General features: G+C 35.1%; 2 protein-coding genes and 1 pseudogene across 6 annotated transcripts; 2 read left to right on the forward strand and 1 right to left on the reverse strand.

Annotated features, from left to right (window-relative positions):
- Positions 1-8,270: 8,270 nt before the first annotated feature.
- On the forward strand, positions 8,271-18,772 carry LOC142524090 (1-aminocyclopropane-1-carboxylate synthase 3-like; annotated as a pseudogene).
- LOC142524089 (hyperosmolality-gated Ca2+ permeable channel 2.1-like) lies at positions 10,634-15,837 on the forward strand. 3 transcript variants are annotated; one of them, XM_075627823.1, is made up of 12 exons: positions 10,634-10,832; positions 11,396-11,700; positions 12,333-12,482; positions 12,598-12,661; positions 12,755-12,964; positions 13,081-13,263; positions 13,479-13,777; positions 13,994-14,282; positions 14,360-14,638; positions 14,752-15,006; positions 15,078-15,282; positions 15,405-15,837. In XM_075627823.1, exons 2-12 carry the CDS (start codon positions 11,420-11,422, stop codon positions 15,443-15,445), a joined length of 2,256 nt encoding a protein of 751 aa, XP_075483938.1. In that variant the 5' UTR covers positions 10,634-10,832; positions 11,396-11,419; the 3' UTR covers positions 15,446-15,837. The 3 variants fall into 3 exon arrangements, with proteins under 3 accessions (XP_075483938.1, XP_075483936.1, XP_075483937.1); XM_075627821.1 differs by lacking the exon at positions 10,634-10,832 and adding an exon at positions 11,094-11,216; XM_075627822.1 differs by lacking the exon at positions 10,634-10,832 and adding an exon at positions 11,097-11,216 and having other exon boundaries at positions 14,752-14,985; positions 15,405-15,832.
- Positions 16,523-19,963, reverse strand: LOC142524091 (homeobox protein knotted-1-like 2). 3 transcript variants are annotated; one of them, XM_075627827.1, is made up of 6 exons: positions 19,873-19,963; positions 19,278-19,693; positions 19,075-19,197; positions 18,779-18,914; positions 16,983-17,236; positions 16,523-16,913 (listed from the first exon to the last, which is right to left on the reverse strand). In XM_075627827.1, exons 2-6 carry the CDS (start codon positions 19,689-19,691, stop codon positions 16,710-16,712), a joined length of 1,131 nt encoding a protein of 376 aa, XP_075483942.1. In that variant the 5' UTR covers positions 19,692-19,693; positions 19,873-19,963; the 3' UTR covers positions 16,523-16,709. The 3 variants fall into 3 exon arrangements, with proteins under 3 accessions (XP_075483942.1, XP_075483940.1, XP_075483941.1); XM_075627825.1 differs by having other exon boundaries at positions 19,787-19,952; XM_075627826.1 differs by having other exon boundaries at positions 19,278-19,952.
- Positions 19,964-25,065: the final 5,102 nt, after the last annotated feature.

Genomic DNA, 25,065 nt, shown 5'->3' on the forward strand with positions numbered 1-25,065 from the left:
CGTATTCACACGGTCAAGAGGCTTTATAAATAGAGCTCCCCCTTCATTCTGAAATTATCCCTTCTTCGAGTTTTCTCTCATCTTATAAGCATTTGAGTGCTTAGTTCTATAATATTTGTGAGGTATTTTGTTCTCCTGTATTAAGAGAGTGCGTGTTCTCTTTGGAAACACAGTGAGTGAGTTGTACACCACAAAATATTATAGTGAAAATTCTTTTCATCTTGCCCGTGGTTTTTACCCTAATAATTTTTAGGGGTTTTCCACGTAAATCTCGGTGTCCATTTTATTCTTTATTTTCGGATTTTATTATCTCAAATTCCGCACGTGGGACCAACAAGTGGTATCAGAGCACTGATTTAAAATTTCTTAAAATTCTGAGTATGCTCTGTGGTTGCAGCCTAGACTGATCTTCCACATCAGAAAAGATTTTTTGAGATTTTTTATTTAAGGCTGGGATTATTTTGTCCGGTCTACTAAAATTGTTGTAGACATAATGGCGGGAAGGTACGAGATAGCAAAGTTCAATTGAAGCAATTTCATGCTGTGAAAATAAAGATACAAGCAGTTTTAAGAAAGAAGAATTGCTTGGTGGCTATTGAAGATAGACCGATGGAAAATTACGGACGATGGAAAGTGGAATGAGATGAATGATAATGATGTTGCCAATTTACACTTGGCTATTGCAGACGAAGTTTTGTCGAGTATCTCTGAGATAAAAACAGCCAAAGTTATCTGGGATACTCTGACAAAGATGTACGAGGTCAAGTCGCTACACAACATGATTTTTCTAAAGAGAAGGCTTTATACTCTTCGGATGGCGGAATCCTCATCGATGACCGACCATATCAATACACTAAATACTCTATTTGCCCAACTCACTTCCATGGGGCATAAAATAGGCGAAAATGAACGTGCGGAGCTTCTACTTCAAAGTCTACCATATTCATACGATCAACTTATCATCAACATTACCAACAATATTCTTATGGGCTTTCTAAGATTCGACGATGTCTTAACTGAGGTTCTCGGAGAAGAAAGCCGGCGCAAGAATAAGGAATATTGGTTGGTAACTTCGAAGCAGGCAGAGGCTTTACCGATGATAAGAGGAAGATTTATGGACCGTGACTCCAGTGGGAGCCAAAGACGAGGTAGATCAAAGTCCAGAAGTAAGAAAAAAAATATTCTCTGCTTCAAATGTGGCGGTAAAGGGCACTTCAAGAAAGAGTGTACGAGTATCGAGAAGAATTCTCAAGGAAATGTGGCAAGTACTTCAGGCGGTGGTGAATTATTATTCAGCGAAGCGGCAACTGTTGCAGAAGGCAGGCACAAATTTTGTGACACGTGGATTATGGATTCAGGTGCGACGTGGCACATGACGTCTCGGAGAGAATGGTTTGATAATTATGAATCAGTCTCAGGAGGATCTGTATTCATGGGAAATGATCATGCCTTGGAAATCGCTGGGGTCGGTACTATCAAAACTAAAATGTTTGATGGCACCATTCGCACCATACAGGAGGTACGACATGTGAAAGGACTGACGAAAAATCATTTGTCCTTGGGGCAATTGGATGACATCGGGTGCAAAACTCGGATCGAGAACGAGATCATGAAAATTGTGAAGGGAGCGCTTGTGGTTATGAAGGCGGAAAAGGTTGCTGCAAATCTGTATGTACTTTTGGGGAAAACACACAAAGAGGCAGAACTAGCTGTTGCATCAATTGGTTCAGGAGAAGAATTAACAGTGTTATGACATAGAAAGCTCGGGCATATGTCAGAACGAGGGTTGAAAATTCTCTCAGAACGGAAGCTGCTGCCGGGACTTACAAAAGTGTCACTACCATTTTGTGAGCACTTTGTTACCAGTAAACAACACAGATTAAAGTTTGGCACTTCTACTGCCAGGAGTAAAAGCATATTGAAGCTGATTCATTCGGATGTTTGGCAAGCATCGGTTGTATCCCTAGGAGGAGCGAGATACTTTGTCTCGTTCATTGATGATTTCTCTAGGAGATGTTGGGTGTATCCAATCAAGAAGAAATCAGATTTTTTTCAAGTCTTCAAAGATTTCAAAGCGCGGGTTGAACTTGATTCTGAAAAGAAAATCAAGTGTCTGAGGACTGACAATGGAGGAGAATATACCAGTGACGAATTTGATGCATATTGTCAACATGAGGGCATCAAAAGACAGTTTACGACGGCTTACACACCTCAACAGAATGGAGTTGCGGAGCGGATGAACAGGACCTTGTTGGACAGAACAAGAGCTATGTTGAGGACTGCGGGTCTAGAAAAGTCATTTTGGGCGGAAGCAGTCAAAACCGCTTGTTATATTATCAATCGTTCTCCTTCAGTGGCGATTGATCTGAAGACTCCGATGGAGATGTGGACTGGGAAGCCGACAGATTATTCTCATTTGCATACATTTGGAAGTCCGGTGTACGTTCTGTACAATGAGCAAGAAAGATCGAAGTTGGATTCGAAATCCAGAAAATGTATCTTTTTGGATTATGCTAATGGAGTAAAGGGGTTTCGCTTGTGGGATCCTACTGTTCACAAGCTTGTCATCAGCAGGGATGTTATCTTCGAGGAAGATAAAGTAAAGGGAAACAAAGGCACACTAAATTCAGAAACTACTATTTTTCAGATGGAAAATAAGACGGACGAAGGTCAAGTTTTTTGTGAAGCAGTACCAGAGCACGAAGAACAAGAACATGTTGAGTCTGAGGTTTCCAATGTGAGGCAGTCAACTCGAGACAGAAGACCACCAGGTTGGCTTTCAGATTATGTCACTGAAAGTAATATTGCATATTGTCTATTATCAGAGGATGGTGAGCCATCGAGTTTCCACGAGGCTACTCAAAGCTCGGATGTATCCTTGTAGATGATAGCAATGCAAGAAGAGTTGGAGACATTAGACAGGAATAAAACTTGGAATCTTGTTACACTACCACGAGGGAGGAAAGCCATCGGTAACAGATGGGTCTATAAGATCAAGCGAGATGACAATAACCAAGTGGAGCGGTATCGTGCTAGATTGGTGGTAAAAGGGTATGCTCAGAAAGAAGGCATTGACTTCAATGAGATATTTTTCCCTGTGGTTCAGCTTACAACAGTCAGAGTGGTGTTGGCATTGTGTGCGGTGTTTGACCTACATCTAGAACAGCTACATGTGAAAACGACGTTTTTTCATGGAGATCTTGAAGAAGAAATCTATATGCTCCAGCCAGAAGGTTTTGCGAAAATAGGCAAAGAGAACTTGGTTTGCAGGTTGAAGAAATCTCTGTACGGTCTCAAACAGGCGCCGATGTGTTGGTACAAGAGATTTGATTCCTATATCATGAGCCTTGGATACAACAGACTGAGTGCAGACCCTTGTACGTATTTCAAGAGGTCTGGTGATGATTATATCATTTTGCTGTTGTATGTGGACGACATGTTGGTAGCAGGCCCCAACAAAGATCAAGTCCAAAGATTGAAGGCACAGTTGGCTAGGGAGTTTGATATGAAAGACTTGGGACCAGCAAACAAGATTCTAGGGATGCAAGTTCACCGAGATAGAAGTAACAGAAAGATTTGGCTTTCATAGAGAAATTATTTGAAGAAAGTCTTGCAACGCTTCAACATGCAAGATAGTAAGCCAATCTCGACCCCTCTTCCTATTAACTTCAAGTTATCCTCCGAGATGTGTCCTAGCAGTGAAGCAGAGAGGATGGAGATGTCTCAAGTATCATATGCATCAGAAGTGAGAAGTTTGATGTTCGCCATGATATGTACAAGATCGGACATTGCTCAAGCAGTGGGAGCAGTTAGTCGGTATATGGCGAATCCTGGACGAGAGCATTGGAGCACTGTTAAGAGGATCCTTCGATACATTAAGGGTACCTCGAATGCTGCATTATGTTATGGAGGATCGGATTTTACACTCAGGGGCTATGTAGATTCAGATTATGCAGGTGATCCTGATAAGAGAAAATCTACTACTGGTTATGTGTTTACACTTGCAGGGGAGCAGTAAGCTGGGTTTCAAAACTGCAAACAGTTGTGGCGTTATCTACAACGGAGGCAGAATATATGGCATCCACTCAAGCTTGCAAGGAGGCAATATGTATTAAAAAGGTTATTGGAGGAGATCGAGCACAAACAAGAGAAAATATATTTGTTTTGTGACAGTCAGAGTGCCTTGCATATCGCAAGGAATCCAGCTTTTCGTTCCAGGACGAAACACATTGGAGTCCAATTTCACTTTGTACGAGAAGTAGTAGAAGAAGGAAGCGTGAATATGCAGAAGATCCATACGAAGGACAACATAGCTGATTTTCTGACCAAGCCAGTGAACACTGATAAGTTTGAGTGGTGTAGATCCTCAAGTGGCCTAGCGGAAACATAAGCAGCAAGGAATGGCAATATTGAAAGGATGTGTGGAGATGTGTTTGATTCTCAATCAAATCTCCAAGTGGGAGAAATGTCGATAAGAATATTAAATGAGGGGTTGGCATATTTGAATTGAATTGGCATCAGTCACGTGGAAATAAATGAGAAGACGCGTGGTTGGAATTCAATAATTCAGACGGAATTTGAATACGCGTTTTTTAACGCGTATTCACACGGTCAAGAGGCTCTATAAATAGAGCTCCCCCTTCATTCTGAAATTATCCCTTCTTCGAGTTTTCTCTCATCTTATAAGCATTTGAGTGCTTAGTTCTATAATATTTGTGAGGTGTTTTGTTCTCCTGTATTAAGAGAGTGTGTGTTCTCTTTGGAAACACAGTGAGTGAGTTGTACACCACAAAATATTATAGTGAAATTCTTTTCATCTTGCCCGTGGTTTTTACCCTAATAATTTTTAGGGGTTTTCCACGTAAATCTCGGTGTCCATTTTATTCTTTATTTTCGGATTTTATTATCTCAAATTCCGCACGTGGGACCAACAATGTTTGCATTGTAGTGGAAAAAAGACAAAAATTTTAAAAAAATATATAAATTTGTGTATTAAAACTTATAAATTGATTGGTAACATGATAAAAAAAAAAAAAAACATATAAGTTAGGAGACAAAAAATGTTTTTCTTGCATTAGACAAGACTGGTTCCACTTCCATGCATTTTTAAATAGTGGAGGGTTAGGGCTGTCTTGACTTGGAGCAACATGGAGTTGTGCCTAACATGCAAACCATGTTACATAACATTTAAGTCCCAAAAAAATATTGAAAAATTATTTCTTCATCAATAATTTTAACCATTTTTATTTATTTTCTAAAATATATTTTCGTGATAACAAGAAAAATGTTTTAGCGATGTAATTTTAATTATTTTAAGAAATAAAAATAAGAGTCTTTTGGATCAGGCCGGCGCTTTTGATCTGCCATTCGGTGAGATTAATCAAGGCAATTTGCTTCTTGTACCAAAGTCCCACACACACACCACGTGATGTCCACATTTTAATAAATAGACAAATTAATAACCATTGACTATTAATTAATATTGTTGATCAATGTTATAATATTGCATGCTGTACAACATCTATTAATTAATTATTTTATTTCAGATTTTCTTCGAACTAACACGACATAATACTAATTAATGACTACACAATCTCCTAATTTGTTTTTTAACAGGAGAACCTCGCTTTTGGTGCATTAATTATGGGTTAATTCACTGATCAATACAAGTGCAACAGGCTCAATTGAGAAGGCAGAGGATTCGCTCCTAATTCTTTTCTTGAATTGCGGGGTTAATATATTTCAACAATACAGTTCCCATTATATTTCCTCCGGAAGTGACAACACAAATAATATATGCATGCAGCAGAGTCTTGATTTTCAACTGGATGCCGTACAAAATAATATTACTGCACACCCAATAATGCGTGTAAAAATTTCAAAGTTTGCCAAAACTGTGGACACCGAGCAGACACCTAGCTGCAGCTCTGCACCCAAAACAAGCTCGAGGATCGCAAGTTTTTCAACACAGAAACTGTGTTTGACAGTAATTCTAAAAGTCTAAAAATCAGCGTAAATTGATCGGTGCAGGATATATTCATGAGAAGTTTGAAAATTTCATTTACCAAATATAAATGAGAATTTATTTAAGCGTGAACGTGCATGTGCTAATGCACCAGTTTCGGGAAAGAATGGAGCTGGCAACTCAGGGTAAGCAAATATTTATTTATATCGATCAATTACGGTATGTTGGTGCATGCACATAGAGATTGAAAGGGAGAATAATATTTTTCATCATATCATCGGTCTATTTACGATTTTAGTTCACAAACTTGAGTTTTTTTCTTTGCGATTTTAGTAGTTTCTCATCGGAGTGAGACTTTAGCATTCAAATGAAAAATGACAAAAATTGACAAAATAAACGCAAGTTAGTGTTATAAGACTAGAACAAGACAAAAAAATAAAAAAACATGCAAGTTATTAGATCTAACATTCGATTTTGTGTTCCCTTGTGCCAAAAAGCTGATGATATTGCATGTACTTGTGTTCCCCATCATGCTTCCATATACACGCAATTACAAAACATAATGCATACTTTTACTGACTTGACTCGCTCTGTACGTACCGTTTAATTTGAATTTTGAGTGATCGGATGCTTCTGAGCTAGGTTTGCCTTACATACTGTTTTCAAACCAAGAGTCGTCCTAGCTAGGTAGCTATATATGCAGGTTTTGGTAGAACTCCATCGATATATGGTAAAATATAAATGACAGGAATATATAAGAATAATTTGAATCAAACTAGTAAAATTACTGACTTATTAAACTAATGAGAAATTAACGTGCTTGTGATTATAGACGAATTTTATTTTATTTTGCCTTCTTCCGAACTATCGTTAATCTTTTCACTTTGAGTTTAGGCACGATGAAAGTTTTATTAGTCGAGGCCAATAAAAATAATAATTATATTTTGGAGACATATATATATATACATCATGTAAAATATAGGCTTCAGCTATATATCTCAAAATGTAACATGGCACGAGCTTGTTGGCGGAATGATGACACGGTGGAAATAATTCTGTACAAACCCAAGGACTGGGAGTTATTATATATATTTGGAGAATATCCCTTTACAAATGAATGAAACCATTTTTCTGTTTTTAAAGTGTTTCACCTACCTATATGTGATGCATATACATGAAAAAATATTACTATATATGAAGGGGTTACAATTAGTAAAAAAAAAAACATTATTACAAAATTACATTTAAAAAAAAATATTTTTATGGAATTTATAAATTTTATCCCGGGTTATTCGTTGTTGTTCTTTCCCATTAAAATTATCTCACTCGATCATATTGTATATTTTGTTAGGTCGCACCACTCACAGAGAGTCATACAGTTAATTTGGAGCTAACGTTGAAATCAGTAATATTGATGTAAAAAAAATCTGGTCTACGACTTGCAAGACTGAGTCAATGTTACAAGTGTATTAATATTTTCCTTATGATTTAAAACAATATGTTAATTAATTGAACATCTTGCAGACTTCATATATTTTTATTTTAAATTCAGATTATCAATTGAACTTGTTGTACATTAAAAAACAATGAAAATGTTATTTCAAGTGTAGCATAAATTGACCCGACTTTTAATTGCAAATTAGTTTTTTGAATTTACTAATAATGGTAAGTGCTGCATTATTGGTTTAGTTCAATGCATAGACACATTTCGGTAAAAGACACTATTAATGTAGGAGACGAGTTTTGAGTTCCACTTGAAATGATCATGTCTCTATTTATTAATTATTTAAGGCCCCGATTTGGAAATTTAAAGGCTAGCTTTTTGAAAAAGAACAATATTTAAGGATGAAGAGGTATGATTCTGGCAAATATGCACACAATGAAAGAATGAGAGACGTGAAATAATGAATAAAGTGGATGTACATTCATCGATGTTGCGAAAAACATGGACTCCTCTATATTTAAGAAAAAATGTGAATTGTTGGATACACGCTTAGAGTTGAACTCAACTCGATTGATATAAATGTGTGTGTGTATATATATGTATGTTGATTGTGTAGTTATACATGAATTGGTCCAACATCTAATAACAACTGAAGGGAAAAAAAACGGATGTCTTGTGGTCAATTGATAAAATAAAATACTAACTAGCAAACAAAAGCGAGCACCGTCCCAGTACCGTGCAATAAACATTGTCGGTCACATGTCTTAATGTGATCCTCTATAAATACACATGCATTTCGAACCCTAGTATATGTGTCTGGATATCATACAATTTTAAGTTCTTCTAAAGAGATATATATCCATGAAAATGTTGTCTAAGAAAGCTACATGCAAGTCACATGGCCAAGACTCGTCTTACTTCTTAGGATGGCAAGAGTACGAGAAGAATCCATTTGATCCGATTCGAAACCAGTCTGGAATTATCCAGATGGGCTTGGCCGAAAATCAGGTATCTACATTACATTACATTTAAAGAAATAAAAGTGTGATGTACGTACTTGGTTAAATGGTTCGATGTCGGCCAGGTTTTGGTGAACATTACAAATAAATGTTGGAAGACGATATAGACAAAATGTTATGAGAAAGTTTCGAATAGATTTATTAGCTAAGAGTGTTTAATTAATTTGCATATACAGGCATGTTGAGAATTAGTTAAATTAGGGCTATTATATATCACCAATTAAATGCATGTATACTACATCAAAGTTAAAGGTTTTTTGTGCAGCTTTCTTTTGATCTTCTGGAATCTTGGATTGGAAGAAACCAAGGAAATCAGTGGATTCAAGAAAAGAGGATCCATATTCAGGGAGTTGGCTCTTTTCCAAGATTATCATGGGTTGCCAGCATTTAAGAAAGTAAATCTGGTTTAAATGCTAGTGCTAGTGTGTGTGTACACACACACATACCAAAAAATTATCATTTTCTACTCTTACCTTGCAGGAGCTAGTAGAGTACATGTCTGAGATCAGACAAAAAAAAGTAAAATTTGATCCCAACAAGGTCGTACTCACAGCCGGGGCAACCTCCGCTAACGAAACTCTCATGTTTTGCTTGGCCGAACCTGGTGAAGCTTTTTTAATCCCCACACCATATTATCCAGGGTATGTAAACACTTCGTTTATTTTCTTTTTTATTGATACAGTGTCAAGTTCTCAATTACAATATAATATAGTAAAGCTTTGAAATGTTTATTTTTCTTCCAGGTTTGATAGAGATCTGAAATGGAGAACTGGGGTTGAAATTATACCTGTACACTGCCACAGTTCAAACGACTTCAGAATCACTGCTTCTTCTCTGGAAGAAGCCTATAAACAAGCCCGAAATCTTCATCTAAAAGTTAAAGGGATTTTTATCACAAATCCTTCAAATCCCTTGGGTACCACATTTACTCTAAATGAACTAAATCTGATAATCAACTTCGCCATTAACGAAAACATCCACATAGTAAACGACGAAATCTATACAGGCACCGTTTTCGATTCACCGAGATTCGTAGGCATCATAGAAGCTCTAAAGATAAGGAAATTCGACCCAAAGAGGACATCGATTTGGAGTCGGGTTCATGTTGTTTCCAGTCTTTCCAAGGATCTTGGACTTCCAGGGTTCAGAATCGGCATGATCTATTCAAATAATGATACCTTAATAGCCGCAGCAACTAAAATGTCGAGTTTTGGGCTTATATCTTCACAAAGCCAATTTTTACTGTCCAAGGTTCTGGCTGACAAGAAATTTATACGGAATTATGTGAAAGAGAACCGCAGGAGATTGAAAAACAGACATAAAATGCTGGTTTCTGGGTTGAAAAAAGTCGGTATCCCTTGTTTAAAGAGCAACTCTGGATTATTTTGCTGGGTGGATATGCGATCTCTGTTGAAGTCGGATACATTTGAAGCAGAAATGAATCTGTGGAGGGAAATGATTGGTGAATATTTGCTGAATGTTTCTCCAGGATCTTCGTGTCATTGCGTGGAACCTGGCTGGTTCCGTGTTTGTTTTGCAAATATGGCCAAGGAAACACTCGAACTTGCGGTGGGACGGATCCAGGCTTTGGTCAATTCCAGGCACTGCAACTAATGATTAAGTAGCTGTTAGTATAGTTTCTTCAGGTACTTTTTATATTAGGAGCTAATGTGACTATTCATTCCTCGATATCTACTTTTGTGCATGATTAGCTTGTACAATACGTTGAAACAATTTTATATTTGTGTGTTGTAATCTATATGCACAGTACTTTGGGAGATATTGTACTTGTTATTTTAATATGTGAAGTATGTATAAAGGTGAAATTAATTAATGTACTCAATTCATATATATGATGAGACGTAAAGTGATACATGACTTAGAGTAATGCGTTAACTCATGAATGTTTATGTATGTATCTAGTGTGTACGTAACAAATGTTCGTTGGATCTCATTATCACAGAGATATATGAATTTAAATTAAAAGCGAGAGTCAATATAGAAGTATTTTGACAAGCTAGGCAACCATGCACGTAAAAGGCCGGGAGCAAAAAAATGATTTAAGAGAAACTAGTATTTTTATTTATGCATATTTGTTTGGAGAATTTTTATGGAGCAGTTAATTAGTGACAGTTATTCGATTCTATTCCACGTATATATTGGATACATGTCATGGATTGGCTTTACACATCCCGCCCCGTTTCGTTTTCATGCAACCTTAGTTTTTCTCTCTTTTCTTCGCCAGGATCTTAAATCCTAATTAATTTCATTTTTAGGGTTTTCAATTTTTCCCGTCCCTTTAATCAAACCGCTAGCCTATCTTTCCTTACACTCGTTCCATCTTCAAGTGCAATGAAAAATTGTCTTGCATTAATTGTTACGGTTTTCGTGATGGTGGAATCAGGTGCGAATTTCTTGTATTGGTGTTTCATTTTCTGTCACATTTGTATGAATTTATTTTGAAATCATCATAACTGGGTGGTTTAAGTGATGTCTTGCGTTTGGAATCTCAGATTTTCTGGCGGCTTCTTTCGTTTTGAGGACTTAGGCTTCGTTTGAACTGTGGACCACTTTATTTTTGGATCTTTTCTTTTTATTTTGTTTTCTTTCATATGTTGACGATATCTATTATTTTGTTTGTGGCTCACAAATGCTAGAGTTTGGAAGGGATATTACCATGCCACGAATTTTAAACAAATTTATTTTCTTCTATGGATTTCGTCTCCATGGACATCGATCATTTAAGATATTGTTGTGATGGATGACAACACACTTTCTAATGTTCTCTGTATGCACGCATAAAATTGAAATTATTACACTGGTTTCATGACCATGTTGATTAGTTATTTTTGCGAATCACACAAAAACTAGAACTTCATTATTTTTCTTGCAATTAGAGGATGTATTTTTGGAGTTGTTAATGTGAGAAGGTCCTATGTCTCACTTTTGAGCGATGACATGCCATAGGTTTCCCAGTGTAGCGAGACAGAGATGGACGTCTCCTCTCTTTTGACTTCTGCTGCTATCAATACAGCTGTATGTGTGGCGTTTTTCTCGTTGTACTCTGTTTTAAGAAAACAACCTAGTCTCCTGAGCGTCTATTTTGGGCAAAGACTTTCCCAGGTGAGATTAAAACGCCATGATCCTTTTTGCTTCGAGCGACTCTTTCCTTCTGCTAGTTGGATAGTGAAGGCCTGGGAAGCCTCAGAGGACGAGTTATATGCCATTGGTGGTGTGGATGCTGTAGTCTTTCTCCGTGCGGTTGTCTTCAGGTGATGTCATGATATGTCTTAATATACAGATTAATGATATTCAGAATCATGTTTGGAAAAAACTAAATATTCGGAATCTTATACACAGCTTATTGGCTAATGAACTGTTAATATTGCGAATCTTCAGATGCTTTGATCACGGTGTAATATGAATATACACACCCACACACACACACACACAATATTAACCTTCTAGTTTGTCCTATGGCTGTCTGCATACTTCAGCCGGTGTTTTTTATTCTAATTTATGTGAGCAAATTCATTGCTTCACATTGATCTGATTTTTTTATTCTAATTTATCGTGCTTTTTTCATGTCTTTAAGTAAAAATTGGTAAAATATTGTATTATTATGATGAATAAGAAAAGAGTTCGTAAAGTATTTCCTTATCTATTAACAATATTTTGTTATTGTTTTTGTTTTACTTGTGCCCTCTTAACATTTTGATCGCTCTGCGTATGTGTAACTGTACTGGAGGAAAATTATATTGTTCTGTATTTCTCCAAATATCGGAAGGGCGCGTTTTTTACCTTCACTATGAGTCTAAGACTGTAAAAAGTTCAGCTTTCTGGAGTTGCAGATGATTCGTTGTCCCTGGAATTTTAAAATCCATGCCTTCTTTTCTTTGTGCAGTGTCAGAATATTAACTGTTGCTGGTATCATATGCTTGTTTCTTGTTCTTCCCCTAAATTATAATTTCGGAATTGAGATGGAGCACAAACAATTCCCTGATGAGCCATTGAATGTGTTCACCATTGGGAATGTGAAGGAAGGGTCGAGATGGTACGTAATATGTGTAAATCTATTATTGTGGTTACATCAGGAACCAAAATTAGTGGCTCAGTTCTATCGAGTTTTAAGCTTGGTACATATATTCAAATTTGATTCTTTTTGTCAGGCTTTGGGCTCATTGTCTTGCACTATACATCATAACATGCTGCGCTTGTATTCTCCTCTACTTTGTAAGGACTACAACTTGAATTCACCATCTGTTTTACACAAGTATTTAATCTGATGTAATTTATTTTCATGATATTGCTGCTTCTTGTCCATAGGAATATAAAAACATCACAAAAATGAGATTGGCGTACATCACTTCTTCTGTTTCCCATCCAAGTCACTTTACAGTGCTTGTTCGTGCAATTCCATGGTCTCGGGAAGAAGCATACAGCGATACATTGACAAAATTCTTTACAAATTATTATTCGTCAAGCTATTTGTTGCACCAAATGATCTATCAGTCCGGAGCAGTCCAGAAATTGATGGTGTGCATCTAATAGATATTTTTCTTAGTCGATAATTGTTTGAAAACCATGTTCTTTTCTTTGATTTAAGTCAGAAATTTTCGTATATCATCGGTGGTGTGTTATTCCGTACGCAGAGTGATGCTGAGAAAATGTATAAGATTCTGAGGACCACCGGGATGGAGCAAAGCTGTGGATCAAAATTTATGAGATGTGGCTTTTGTGGGGGAACTAATGCAGCATCTTTCAAAATCCTTTCTATTGAGCCTGAAAGTTCCAAGGGAAGAAGCAGCTTTGATGGGTCAGATACAAGGAAGAAGGTTAAAGTTGCGCATAACTAATAAAAGTTTATTCATCTACTCATAAATAGTCAAGGGAAAGATATTGGAAATAGTTTGAAATATATTTAGAACTGTACGCACGGATGGCACTCATATTCTGATGCCCCTATATAAAATTTGGACTGGATTGAATTTATGGAGAATTTATTGTTAAAATATCTCACGAGTTTTCTGTATGCAAATCTTTGCTGCAGGAATGTGGGGCGGCTCTGGTTTTTTTCAGGACTCGTTATGCTGCTTTGGTTGCTTCGGAGGTTCTTCAAGCACCAAATCCCATGTCCTGGGTGACTGACTCTGCTCCTGAACCTCGTGACGTGTACTGGTCAAACTTGTGTGTACCGTATCGGCTCCTGTGGATCCGTAAAATTGCTGTCCTCGTGGCCTCGATCCTTTTTGTGATTTTCTTCCTTATACCTGTGGTGTTTACACAAAGCCTTGTTCATTTTGAAAAGCTAAAAAAGATTTTTCCGTTCTTGAGGGATATCGGACAGAGGTAATAAATCTGTATGTTTGAAGTGATTCAATTGTTTCCATGCAGAGTATTTCCGAATGTTTTTGCTTGTGTTGAGGAACCACAAATGTCGTCGTCTCTTGTGATTGCTTACGTGCCATCCACGATGGTTTTAGTACAAAAGCAAGCGTTTGGTCATTGAACCCAATTTTATTAATAGTTCTTAGGGATCAAACTTTCTCTGTGGAACTTTTGCAGGAAGTTTGTTGAACAAGTGATAACTGGATATCTACCAAGTGTTATATTCATGATCTTTCTGTACTTTGTACCACCACTAATGATGGTATTCTCGACATTGGAGGGCTCAATTTCTCGTAGCAGCCGGAAACGAAGTACATGCATTAAAGTTACTTACTTCGTCATATGGAATGTATTCTTTGCCAATATTCTTACAGAGACTGCCATAGACCACTATCAAATTTCGATCATGAAATTGGGGGATCCTAAAAACATACCAAATTTGCTTGCTAAAGCAGTGCCTTCATCGGTGACCTTTTTTCCCTTAATTCTCAATTTGTCTGCTTTTTTGCTTGTAAAAATTTATCCATATGTTGATATATGCAGGCAACATTCTTTATGACGTACGTTCTCACCTCAGGCTGGGCAAGCTTGTCCGTTGAACTCATTCAGCCATTTCCTTTAGTCTGCAACTTGTTTTACAGGTTCATTCTCCAAAACAAGGACGAGACAACATATGGAACATATACCTTTCCGTACCATACGGAAGTACCAAGAGTCCTCCTTTTCGGACTCCTAGGTTTCACTTGTTCCACACTGGCACCTCTTATTTTGCCTTTCTTGCTGGTATACTTTGTCCTTGCCTATTTCGTGTACCGCAATCAGGTTACATGAGTCTCTATTTCTTTTTCATGTTCACTTGTTATATATATATTAAAAAAATCGCTCACCTTTCTCATTTTCTAATATGATCACTTGACATGGAAATGTTGTTTCAGATATTGAACGTGTATGTAACGAAATATCAGACAGGCGGACTGTATTGGCCTGTGGTGCACAACACAACAATATTCTCGTTGGTGCTGACACAAATAATAGCATTGGGAGTTTTTGGAATCAAAGAATCGTCGGTTGCTTTAAGCTTTACCATTCCACTAATTGTTTGCACGCTACTCTTCAATGAGTATTGTAGGCAAAGGTTTCACCCAGTCTTTAGAAAAACACCAGCCAAGGTGAGAGAGAGAGCTCCTGAAGTTAGTGACTCTTTTTCTTCAAAACAATATAATCCATTTTGATCATGTATCTTGTTTTATTTTGCTCGTAGATTATCATAGAAATGGACCGGCAAGATGAGCACTGTGGACGGATGGAGGAGATTCATCAGAAGCTGCAATCCGCTTATTGTCAGTTTACTTCAAGATCCAATGGTTTGCAAAAAACCATAGAACAAAACAGCCATGCATGCGAATTGGATAATACTGAGATAGGTAACATTTGCATGCATGAAGATCTAGAGGACGTCACACCTGGTTAGCTCCTTTTTTTTTTAATAATTTGATTGATTCGATAATCACGTCTGGATCGTTGTATCACATAGACATGCATAGATACACCATATATAATACTTATACTTGTGTCATTGATTTTTCAGGGAAGAGAACCATCCGATTGCCTGGGTCCTTAGTTGGATGAGCTCATCTAGAACTAGGAGAAATGCATAATAAGTAGGATATAAATAATTTTGGGTATACATACATACCAATAATCCATTCTATTAGGATAGCCAGACTATAGAACTTCTGATAACTGCACTATTTCAGCGAGAACGATGCTTTTAGAGTGCCACGTATGTGGAACTTTTAGTCCTTTTGCAGAACTTCCCAAGGGTTATTATGTACATAAATCATTCCCTTGTCAATTCAGGAAAAAGTGCTGACATTTGAGTTTACACTGCATATTGGGTGCCATTTCCGAACACGGGAGCATACTGAACATCTTATTCAGTCCATTATTAATCTCTATTTACTTTTCAATAAATCGAAGTTGGTGCCTATGATTTTTAACCAAATAGATGAGTATTATCAGCAGCCAGTTTGGCCTTAGTGTGTGTATATATAAACACACACAAACATACACACACAGTATGACCCGTTAATCCTAAACTATACACTGTGATTACATCTCTTGGAGTAGAGCAAGATACCTATGTGATCCATGAAATAAAATTCTTTATGTGACGACGAAGTCCTTAACTTTATGTGACGACGAAGTCCTTAATGATTCAATGCGTGATAAATATAGAATCCAGCTTTTGCTGGCCTCAACTTCCCATGCAATTGTTGAGAAGAATTGTTCACAAAGCATAAAGCATAATCAGAGTTCCCTAAATCAGAAGAATTAAATGTGTAAAATGGTTTGTTGTACAAACTCAAAGTCAATAATTAGATACATCCAAAATGCACAAAGAAAACGGGAGTGCTGCTAGTGCTAAATGAAATGGAGATGGTAGACCATTTTATTTGAAGAGGAAACAGTATAAACGATAAATCTATATAACAAAACCGCATATTGCCATGCCGACCATATAGAGCATACAACATCGAATCACACCTACAAAGATCATCAAATGCCTTCTTCTTGCGCAACAAGGCTCGAGTACATTAACTACATATTTCATAGATTTCCTTGGCACATATATCCAAATGCTCCAAGAAACCTATATATGAAAAATTTAAAACCCAAAAGCGCGTTGCTCAAGTAATAAGTGCGGGCACAAAAGGAGTGTTGTATCATTTATACACAACAGTAGCTTTTCAACATACAAACTCATAAATAAAAATAACCAAATTATAAAGATTAAATTGTCAAAAGTACAATCGATATTTTATATTTGAAAACACACTAACCAGGCTTGGTTTCTTCATTGATTCCCGAAAGCAGTATCAAGAAGCATGATTCACGGCCCCAACCTGTAAGGACCTTCACCTATATAATGACCATCCATGTAGATGGCAGCATTTTGCGGATGCAAGCCATCCATCACCATAAACGGCATGTCTTCAGATGGTTTCCAGTGTCGCTTTCTTTGGTTAATGAACCAATTATTAATCTGTTTCTGGTCTAAACCCGTTGATTCAGCCAGCGCCACCTTCTCCGACTCCTGTTTTCAATAAATTTACACCTTCACGTCACATGCATGAAAATAAATAAATAATACATGCTTACATACCGATGGATACGGCCATTTGTAATGTAATTCCCACCAGCTGAGTAGCTTCTGCCGAGCATCTTTTGGAAGTTTGCCTTTCTTCTTCTTCTTGGAAAGCTCTTGCTTTAAACTGCTTAAATATCCACTATACTTCCTCAAGAGGTGATTTTTCAGTTCCTTGTCTTCTGCTCGTGGATCAATCTCTGCAAGTTCGGTTTCTCCACCACTGTTTTCTTGGTCTTCTTCAGACGAAACAACACCATCACACTTCTCCTCTGTTGTTCACAAGTAGTTCAAAGCAAACATATTGTACGTAAAAAGATATACAACTATGCAAATACTAATCTATGCATATGCATGCGTGTATATAATATCAATATTGTTTAAAAGTCGTCCTATTATCAAATAATTTGTGAACCTAGTAGTCATCTAGCGAGGATGAGTAGTTATGACATGGAAAGTGATACTTTAAAGGTTACTCTTCATGTCTATCAAATGGATTCGATTGGTATGATGGTAACATATATATGTGATTACAGGGTAATTAATTACCGATAACTTTATTATATGAGTGTAATAATAGTTTTAAGGGAAATTTACACTCCTGCACGGTTGATTTACGTTGTGTAATATCTTTGTACTTATTGTGAATTGTTGCAGTTAGCAAATCACATTCAATCCTAATTATTGATCGAAGATCGTGCTTTTCATATTTTTCTTTTCTTAGAAAAAAAATTGCTTCTTTCAATTATATCATAATAAGTAAAAACAAAAATTCTTAAATTGATAAAACAAAATTCGGGAAATAATATAATTTAGAATAAAAAGGAAAATTAAAACACAGACAAAGAAAACGGAAAAAAAAAAAAGAATAAAGAAATACACCATATGCAGCACATACATGAAAGAAAGAAACATAAACAGAAGCCTGACAAATTTGTACAGGCTATGTCATGGGGTAACACACTGATATGAACAGCATCCTATGTTTCCTTTATTTTTCAAAGCCTAAAGCCTAAGTGTAAACTGTAAACTAAGAAATTACAACATAAACGGTTGGTTTCAAATGTGTGTAATTCTGCCACAAGCATGCGCGTAACACACAGCACAGGCCATCGGATTCAAACATATACAGTATTAATAATATACCATGTTTAGTTTTACAATTATCAATTTATAGATTCTTCAGTGGGAACCCATATAAAAGATAAAGTACTAATTAAATAAATGAGTAAACCTTGTGCTTTCATATTATTTCTTAAGTCATATATAAGATTGGATTAGTCTATCTTTTTTCCTTCACATTTCATAATATATAGCACTAAAATCTAATTTTTGACAGGTTATTTAATATGTATTATTATTTCTGTTTAGGGTTTTGTTGGCATTAGCACTCGTGAAAATGCATTGGAAAATGATGGAGTTTTACGGGAAAGAGCAAAGGACAGCGCACTCAATGCATGTTCAATTCTTTGCAGAGATGATGCAGTTAAAGGGAGTGGAGAGTCAAATGCACACACCCATCCCCTACTCTTTGCCAGTTTCAACTCTCAGTATTGCACTGCACCAGGAAATAGAGGCCGCATTCAACACTTTGTTCAACTTGGGAATCAAAATATCCTGCTATTTTATTCTTTTGGTGTTCTTTCCATGATAAGAAACAACCATGAAAGATATATATATATATATATATACACGTCTCTCCCTCATTCCCACCTTCTCTCTCTCCATACACAGACATACATATTTATGTATATAAAATACTAGAATATGTGTGTGTGTGTGTGTGTGATGTAGAAAATACGGATAAAATTTACCAGAATTTAAAATCCGAGTGGGGCAATTGGTTATCATGTTAAGTTGTGATTCAATCCGTCGCAGGAACTCCGTGGCTTCTTGTAAAGGCCTGGTTAGCTCCTCCCGATACTTCACCAGCATGTCATAGTAAGCTTCCTATATCGCAAATACCAGAATTTCGAGATCGATCGAGCCAATAAAGAATTAATAATGTCAGCTCCCATGAAACAGTATGAATGAATACAAAATAATGACCCATTAACCTAAAATTCAAAAATATTTTCCTACGCCATTATAAATCAAGAAACATGAATACCATGAACTGGTCGAGTTCTGGATCCTTCGAAACATCTCGAACAGCGGCCCCAGCCCGCTGCCTCGCCTCAAACTCTTGGCGGACCGCCGTCAGACGCGCCACGACCTCCGGCGGAGCTCCCACCTGTACATATGCGATATGATATACATGTATAGGGTGAAAGAGAAGGAATCAACTGCAAAATTGTGATTCGGGCAATGGACCTTTTGACAATCCATGTACGCTTCCAAAAGATTAGAATACTGAGGATGAGCAATAATCCTGGCTTTAATCGCATCAACTTCACTACAGGTATTCGCACTTTCTTGTCTCCCATGATGATCTTGAAGAGTTTGGTGTCCTCTATTCATAGACGGATAGTTGAATCTGGGAGCATGAATTTGCGAAGTTCCGGCTTCAGTTTTGACAGTGGGATTCTGTTGAGCACCTTCATATTGATCGTAACAGTCGCTTGATTGAAGATGAAAGCTACTGATCTGCTGCAACTGACCTTGATGATTACTCGAGCCACTGTTTGTTCTTCCATAAACCGAAGAGCTTGGTGCAAGAACTGGGCCCATATAAAGAAAATTCCTTCGAGAATTTGTGTTTTCACTCAGATGATTGTATTCCTCCATTTCTAAAAATCCCAATCAGGAAAATGTAAAGGATAAGCAGAATAAAATCGGAAAATCAAGAAGAAGCTGGAGAAAAATGAAACCCTAGAGTGTACCAAAGCCAAGGCAGGCACTTTGTTGCTTCGGTGTGTTTTGTTTGGAAAAATGATGCGATGAATTCAGATGGAAATCACTTTTTCACCTCGAGGATTCCATATGTAATAATTGTTCCTTTTATTTTCTTGTTCCGTGTGTTTTCTTATAGACTACAGAGGAACTGAAGCTGTAGCACCATGGATATATATATATTGAAAAAAGAAAAGGATTAAAATAAGAGAATGTTAAAGGGCAGAATTGGCAACAACAGCGAACTCCGGCTGGTTGACAAGACGTCCATTGCGAGTGATTGAATAATTGCACATTACAGGTAAATATATTGAAATTTCTTTCTTTTTAAAAAATATATATTGTGCAGAAATAATATTTTTTTAATGTTATATCATGTGTGACTTGATAATATCTTATATTTAAATTTATTTTATATTTAAATTTATTTTACATTAAAACAATAATATTCGATTTTAAATATTTAAGAAAATTGCCTCCGTGAATTGAAAGAAAAAAACTATAGCATCAATAGATGAGGAGGAGTTCACAAGTTGAATATCTTTGTTTTCTGAAATTGAATTTTAAAAATAAAACAGTATTTGGAATATACAAATATAATGAATCTTCTTGGAGGCATGTATTTATTCAATATTCAAATAGTTTAATTAATACCCCATTTATGGAATTGGGTAAAGATTTGCTGTTGTTATTGTTTTGTATTTCTTCAACTGTTGGTGGTATTAATCGAATATTGTATTACTATCATATTGGATGAAATGATTCATTAGTCACATGAATATTTTTATGAAATTCATACGATGGTCATATTATATAGTCTGACTTCGGGTACATATATATATTATATAACTGGAAAAATTTTTCATCCTTATAAATTTGATAATTTATATTGTCAAAATTCAGTTTTAACCAACTGTATTTTTTTTTTTTTTGTCATCTTTTCTATGTGTATGAAAATATTACAGTTGACATTGAATGATATAGTATGAAATCAACGTACTCGATAAAAAATGAATAAAAATGTCAAAAATCAAAATTTAATAACATAAAATATCAAAATCATAAAGTGTTAGTTAAAAATACACCAAATATATATGTCATACCGTACATAATACTAGCTTGGTCGATCGATTGTAAGATGCGTACACGTAGAATGAAATTGTGACCATTCTTAATTTTATTCATTATATCTTCTCATTTTCACCTACTTGTATAATAATTAAACTTAAAATTTAAATATTATTATAATTACATTTATTAATAATACAATAGTTTTATATCAGATAAACATTAATAATTTTTTATATTATTAAATTTATAAATATATATTAAATAATGACTAAGAAATAATGTATATAAAACAAAAGGATCGGAGTACAAGATTTTATATAATTACCTTTTCTTTTACTTGTTTATCAGACTGATGATTAAGTTGTAACAAAAAATTCGAACTCAATATATATATATATATATATATATATATCCAAATCAATTTGATGCATATTTGATCTAATTGTATCCATTTTAGTTTCAAACCAATGAACCAAATCATAAAGATCCCTTGAAGTTATGTCTGTAATTATGATCAACTTCTTCGGCCAGTTCCAGATCGATACATTAGTGGGTAGACTTGATTTCCATTAATGGCTCGTTGAATTCTGGTTTGTAAGCCGATGGCTCGTTGAATTCAATTGAGGGCCTGCCTAAATAGCTATTTAATTCACACACACACACACAACTGTGTGCATTCTTATTTCTTACACAGAAGAGGATAGCCATCGTACAAAATTTCAACGGTAAACAGTCCAAATCTGACTGATCAAAATGATGTCGGATTGGAATTTGAATGTTTGGATCGGCAGTGATTCCTTGATATTTAGACCATTTTCAATTTAGTCATTTTTTTCTCCGTTTCCTAATTTAGTTTTTTTTTTACCCAATTATGTCCAAACTCTCATGTTACACCTCTTTCTATTTTTTGTTAACTTTCTATTTTATTTTATTTTTTTGATATCTGAGTATGTGTAATTATTATACCTATCGAGCATGTCAAAAAACATAAGGTTACACAAGATTTTCAGCTTACATATAGCATTGATCCAAGTCTTTTTATGGCCCATCGTTCTTCCGTGAAATAAAATAAATCTTATACATTTTTTACCAAAATGTCGCAGGATTTATACGTCCTCTACAATTATAAATTGGTCTTCCACTGAAATAAAATAAATCTTATACATCACTCTTTGGTTAATGTCAAAATCATATTCAAGGCAATTTTAACTGATCCCATTAGATTCATTTCCAAAAGTTTAATGAATCATTCTTTATTGAGATCAAATGTTCTTACTGCGATTCTTATTGTCAATGTTCAATCATCTAGTAAAATTATATGTTTTTAAAGTCCAACACATCATGGTTAAGAATAACCTCATACGAATGTTTTGGTTACAAAATAGTTTTCTCATAGAGTGTTTTGTCCAAAGGAATTTGATTCCTGGTTTATCGTATTCACGTTGCAAATGATTCTCCACCAACCTGTAAATCTCTTTGGGCTCATCCCATGTTTGTATCATAGGATCCCGCAATTTTCCTTGGTGGTTCTTCATGAAGTATCGTATTAATAAGGATCGTTCACCTTCAGTTGTGTTCACCATGGCATTAAGATTTGCAAAGAGGCCAAGTCTTGAAGATCATCTAGATCAATCTTTTCTATCTTGTCTTCATATGATTTTCTTTTCGGAGACAATTTTGATATGATTGACCATTTTATCGTCATCGGTTAAAGCTCTTTCCACTACTTTGACATTCTCTCTTTGATGCAATATGGATTGGGTACCAAAAGATGGTGGTAACCTTCCCCGCAAAATAAAATTGTTAGAATTTAGTTGTTGTTCTAGGTTTTATATTCTTGTTTAAATGTCTTTTAAAGTTCTAAGAATTTCATCTTGTTTTTCAAAGATTTCTTCAATTTTTCACGATACATAGTATAACTGATTGCCATAATTTTGTATCATCTTTTGGATTTTTATAAGTCCTCCCGAAAATTTAGAGGAATCAAATATTATTTTTAGGAATCTATTACTTGGAATAAAACCTGAAATAATAAATCACGAACATATGTTCATATTCATATTTTTTTTAGAAATATATCCGCTCAGCAAGATATGTTACTTAATAATATTATATGTATGAAGCAAAAAAACTAGGCTCTGATCACATTTTAATGGCTCGGTATAATGATTTTCTTTTAATGACGAAATAAAAAAAATTTAGGTATTTTTTGAAAATATTTATGCTTGAATCAATTTGAGAAAATGGATTGAATTTAGATTTTGTAAAATTTTAGCTTTTTGAGTAGCATAAAACTTAGTTTCCGGTACGATTTAAACACCTCACTTAATTTTCTGATCAAATATTCAAGAAGTATGAAAACATAAAATTATAATTATCTTAGAGATGGATTTAGTGGGAAAAATGAAAATAAATTTGGGCGGGCCCCGCACTTTGTCATTCTTCGAGGTAAAATAATTGTTCCCGGTCCATATTCTTTATTTCGAATGAAAAATAGAATAAAAATCGATATGAAATAGACATTACTGACTAAGTCAGCGAATCAAAGTTAATAAACATTCGATAATTCAATCAGTTGTCTATTATACATAAAATAAAGTAAAGTAAATTTATTTTATATGGACTAGACAGCACTAGCAGTCATCATATACGCCCGGGAGTTTCGCGCTACAAGAATTGAATGGCACGGCTTGATTTCGACCCATTTTCCAGACTATTTATTAGTATTTTTTATTTATTTTTAAAAAAGTTCAAATACCTTTTTTTTTATACCATTAACTATTAAACATTTGTCTTCTGAAACCTTCGAGAAATATGCAACGAAGGCAGAAATCGGACTCGTCAATAAATATTTTTTTTTTAAAGTTTTGTGTAAGGTTTTAGTCTATTAATTCGTTAAAATAGTTGACACGATGTTGGACATGATTGTCTCATATTATGTTAGCATTATAATAAGATTATGATTAAAAGTTAAAAAAAGAAAAGTTATTACATTGAAACTAAATTTTGAGTATTGAATGGTACAAAAATCATAAGCGATAAACAAGACAAGTTAATTGAAAAAAATAAAATATTAGAATGGGCATTAGAGATTCTAACAGAGTTTGATTATATATATATATATATATATATATATAAAAAGAGAGAAGGAAACAGGAGGTGACATGGGCTATCATATCCCAACCCTTTTGATCAGTGGTTTAGTTCAGTCACAGATTGGACGTTTGCGAAACCTATTGCAAGTAAAGTGGGTGTGAGTCTTGCAGCTACCCACGTTCACTTGTCACTTCCTGTCTTTCTTATATTTTCTGATTTATAATAATATATAATAGGATTGTTGTAGCATTTTGAAAAACGATATTAAATAACAAAACTGAATAATAAGGTCATGATTTAGCCTCTTCTTCGTTTACCTTGCACCATCGCTGACTGTCTGTAATCAGTTAATTTCCTCTTCTTCTTATGTATGGTCAGTCGAATTAAATTTGGAGACGAAACCAGCTAGTTAATTTAGTTTGATCCTGCTGCATGGTTTCATTTCAAATATATAACAGAAAGTGTGAGCTGATTTAAATACTTTCTCGAGTCTTACTAACCGCAATCAATAATGAGTCTTTCTTGTTGTTTGAATTTTTTTTTGTAAGAATAACACGTGTGAAGGAAATATTATTTTCAATTTTAATTGATATATTTTATTGATTTAAATTATTTCTATAATATTATGTTTCCTTGTTGATCTAATTGAGTTTATTATTTTATATGATTTTGTCCTTTCTTATATAATGAGATAATCATTCAAATATATTTAAAGATATGTTATCTATTGATGAGATATGATATTTGTGTTTAAAAAGAGTTTATTCCTAATAAAACTCTTATCTTTCCTTGTGAAATATGTTTTCTTATGGAATGAAACTCTACATCTATAAATAAGAGACCAAGGACATCTAGGGGTGTTCAAACTTCGGATAAAACCGAAAAAATCGAAAATTCAAACCGAACACCGAACCGAACCGAAAGCCGACTTCTGTAATTCAGATATAAATGTTAAAACCGAAGTTTATTTGGTTCAGTTTCGGATTATATATGTCAAAACCGAAAAAATCGAAAAAACCGAAATTTCATTAGATTAATAATTTTTTTATATTTTTATTTATATTATATATTTTGGTATGATATTTAGCGAATGAAAAACCAT

Source organism: Primulina tabacum, chromosome 14 (assembly GCF_025594145.1).
Source record: "Primulina tabacum isolate GXHZ01 chromosome 14, ASM2559414v2, whole genome shotgun sequence".
Lineage (NCBI taxonomy): Eukaryota > Viridiplantae > Streptophyta > Magnoliopsida > Lamiales > Gesneriaceae > Primulina > Primulina tabacum.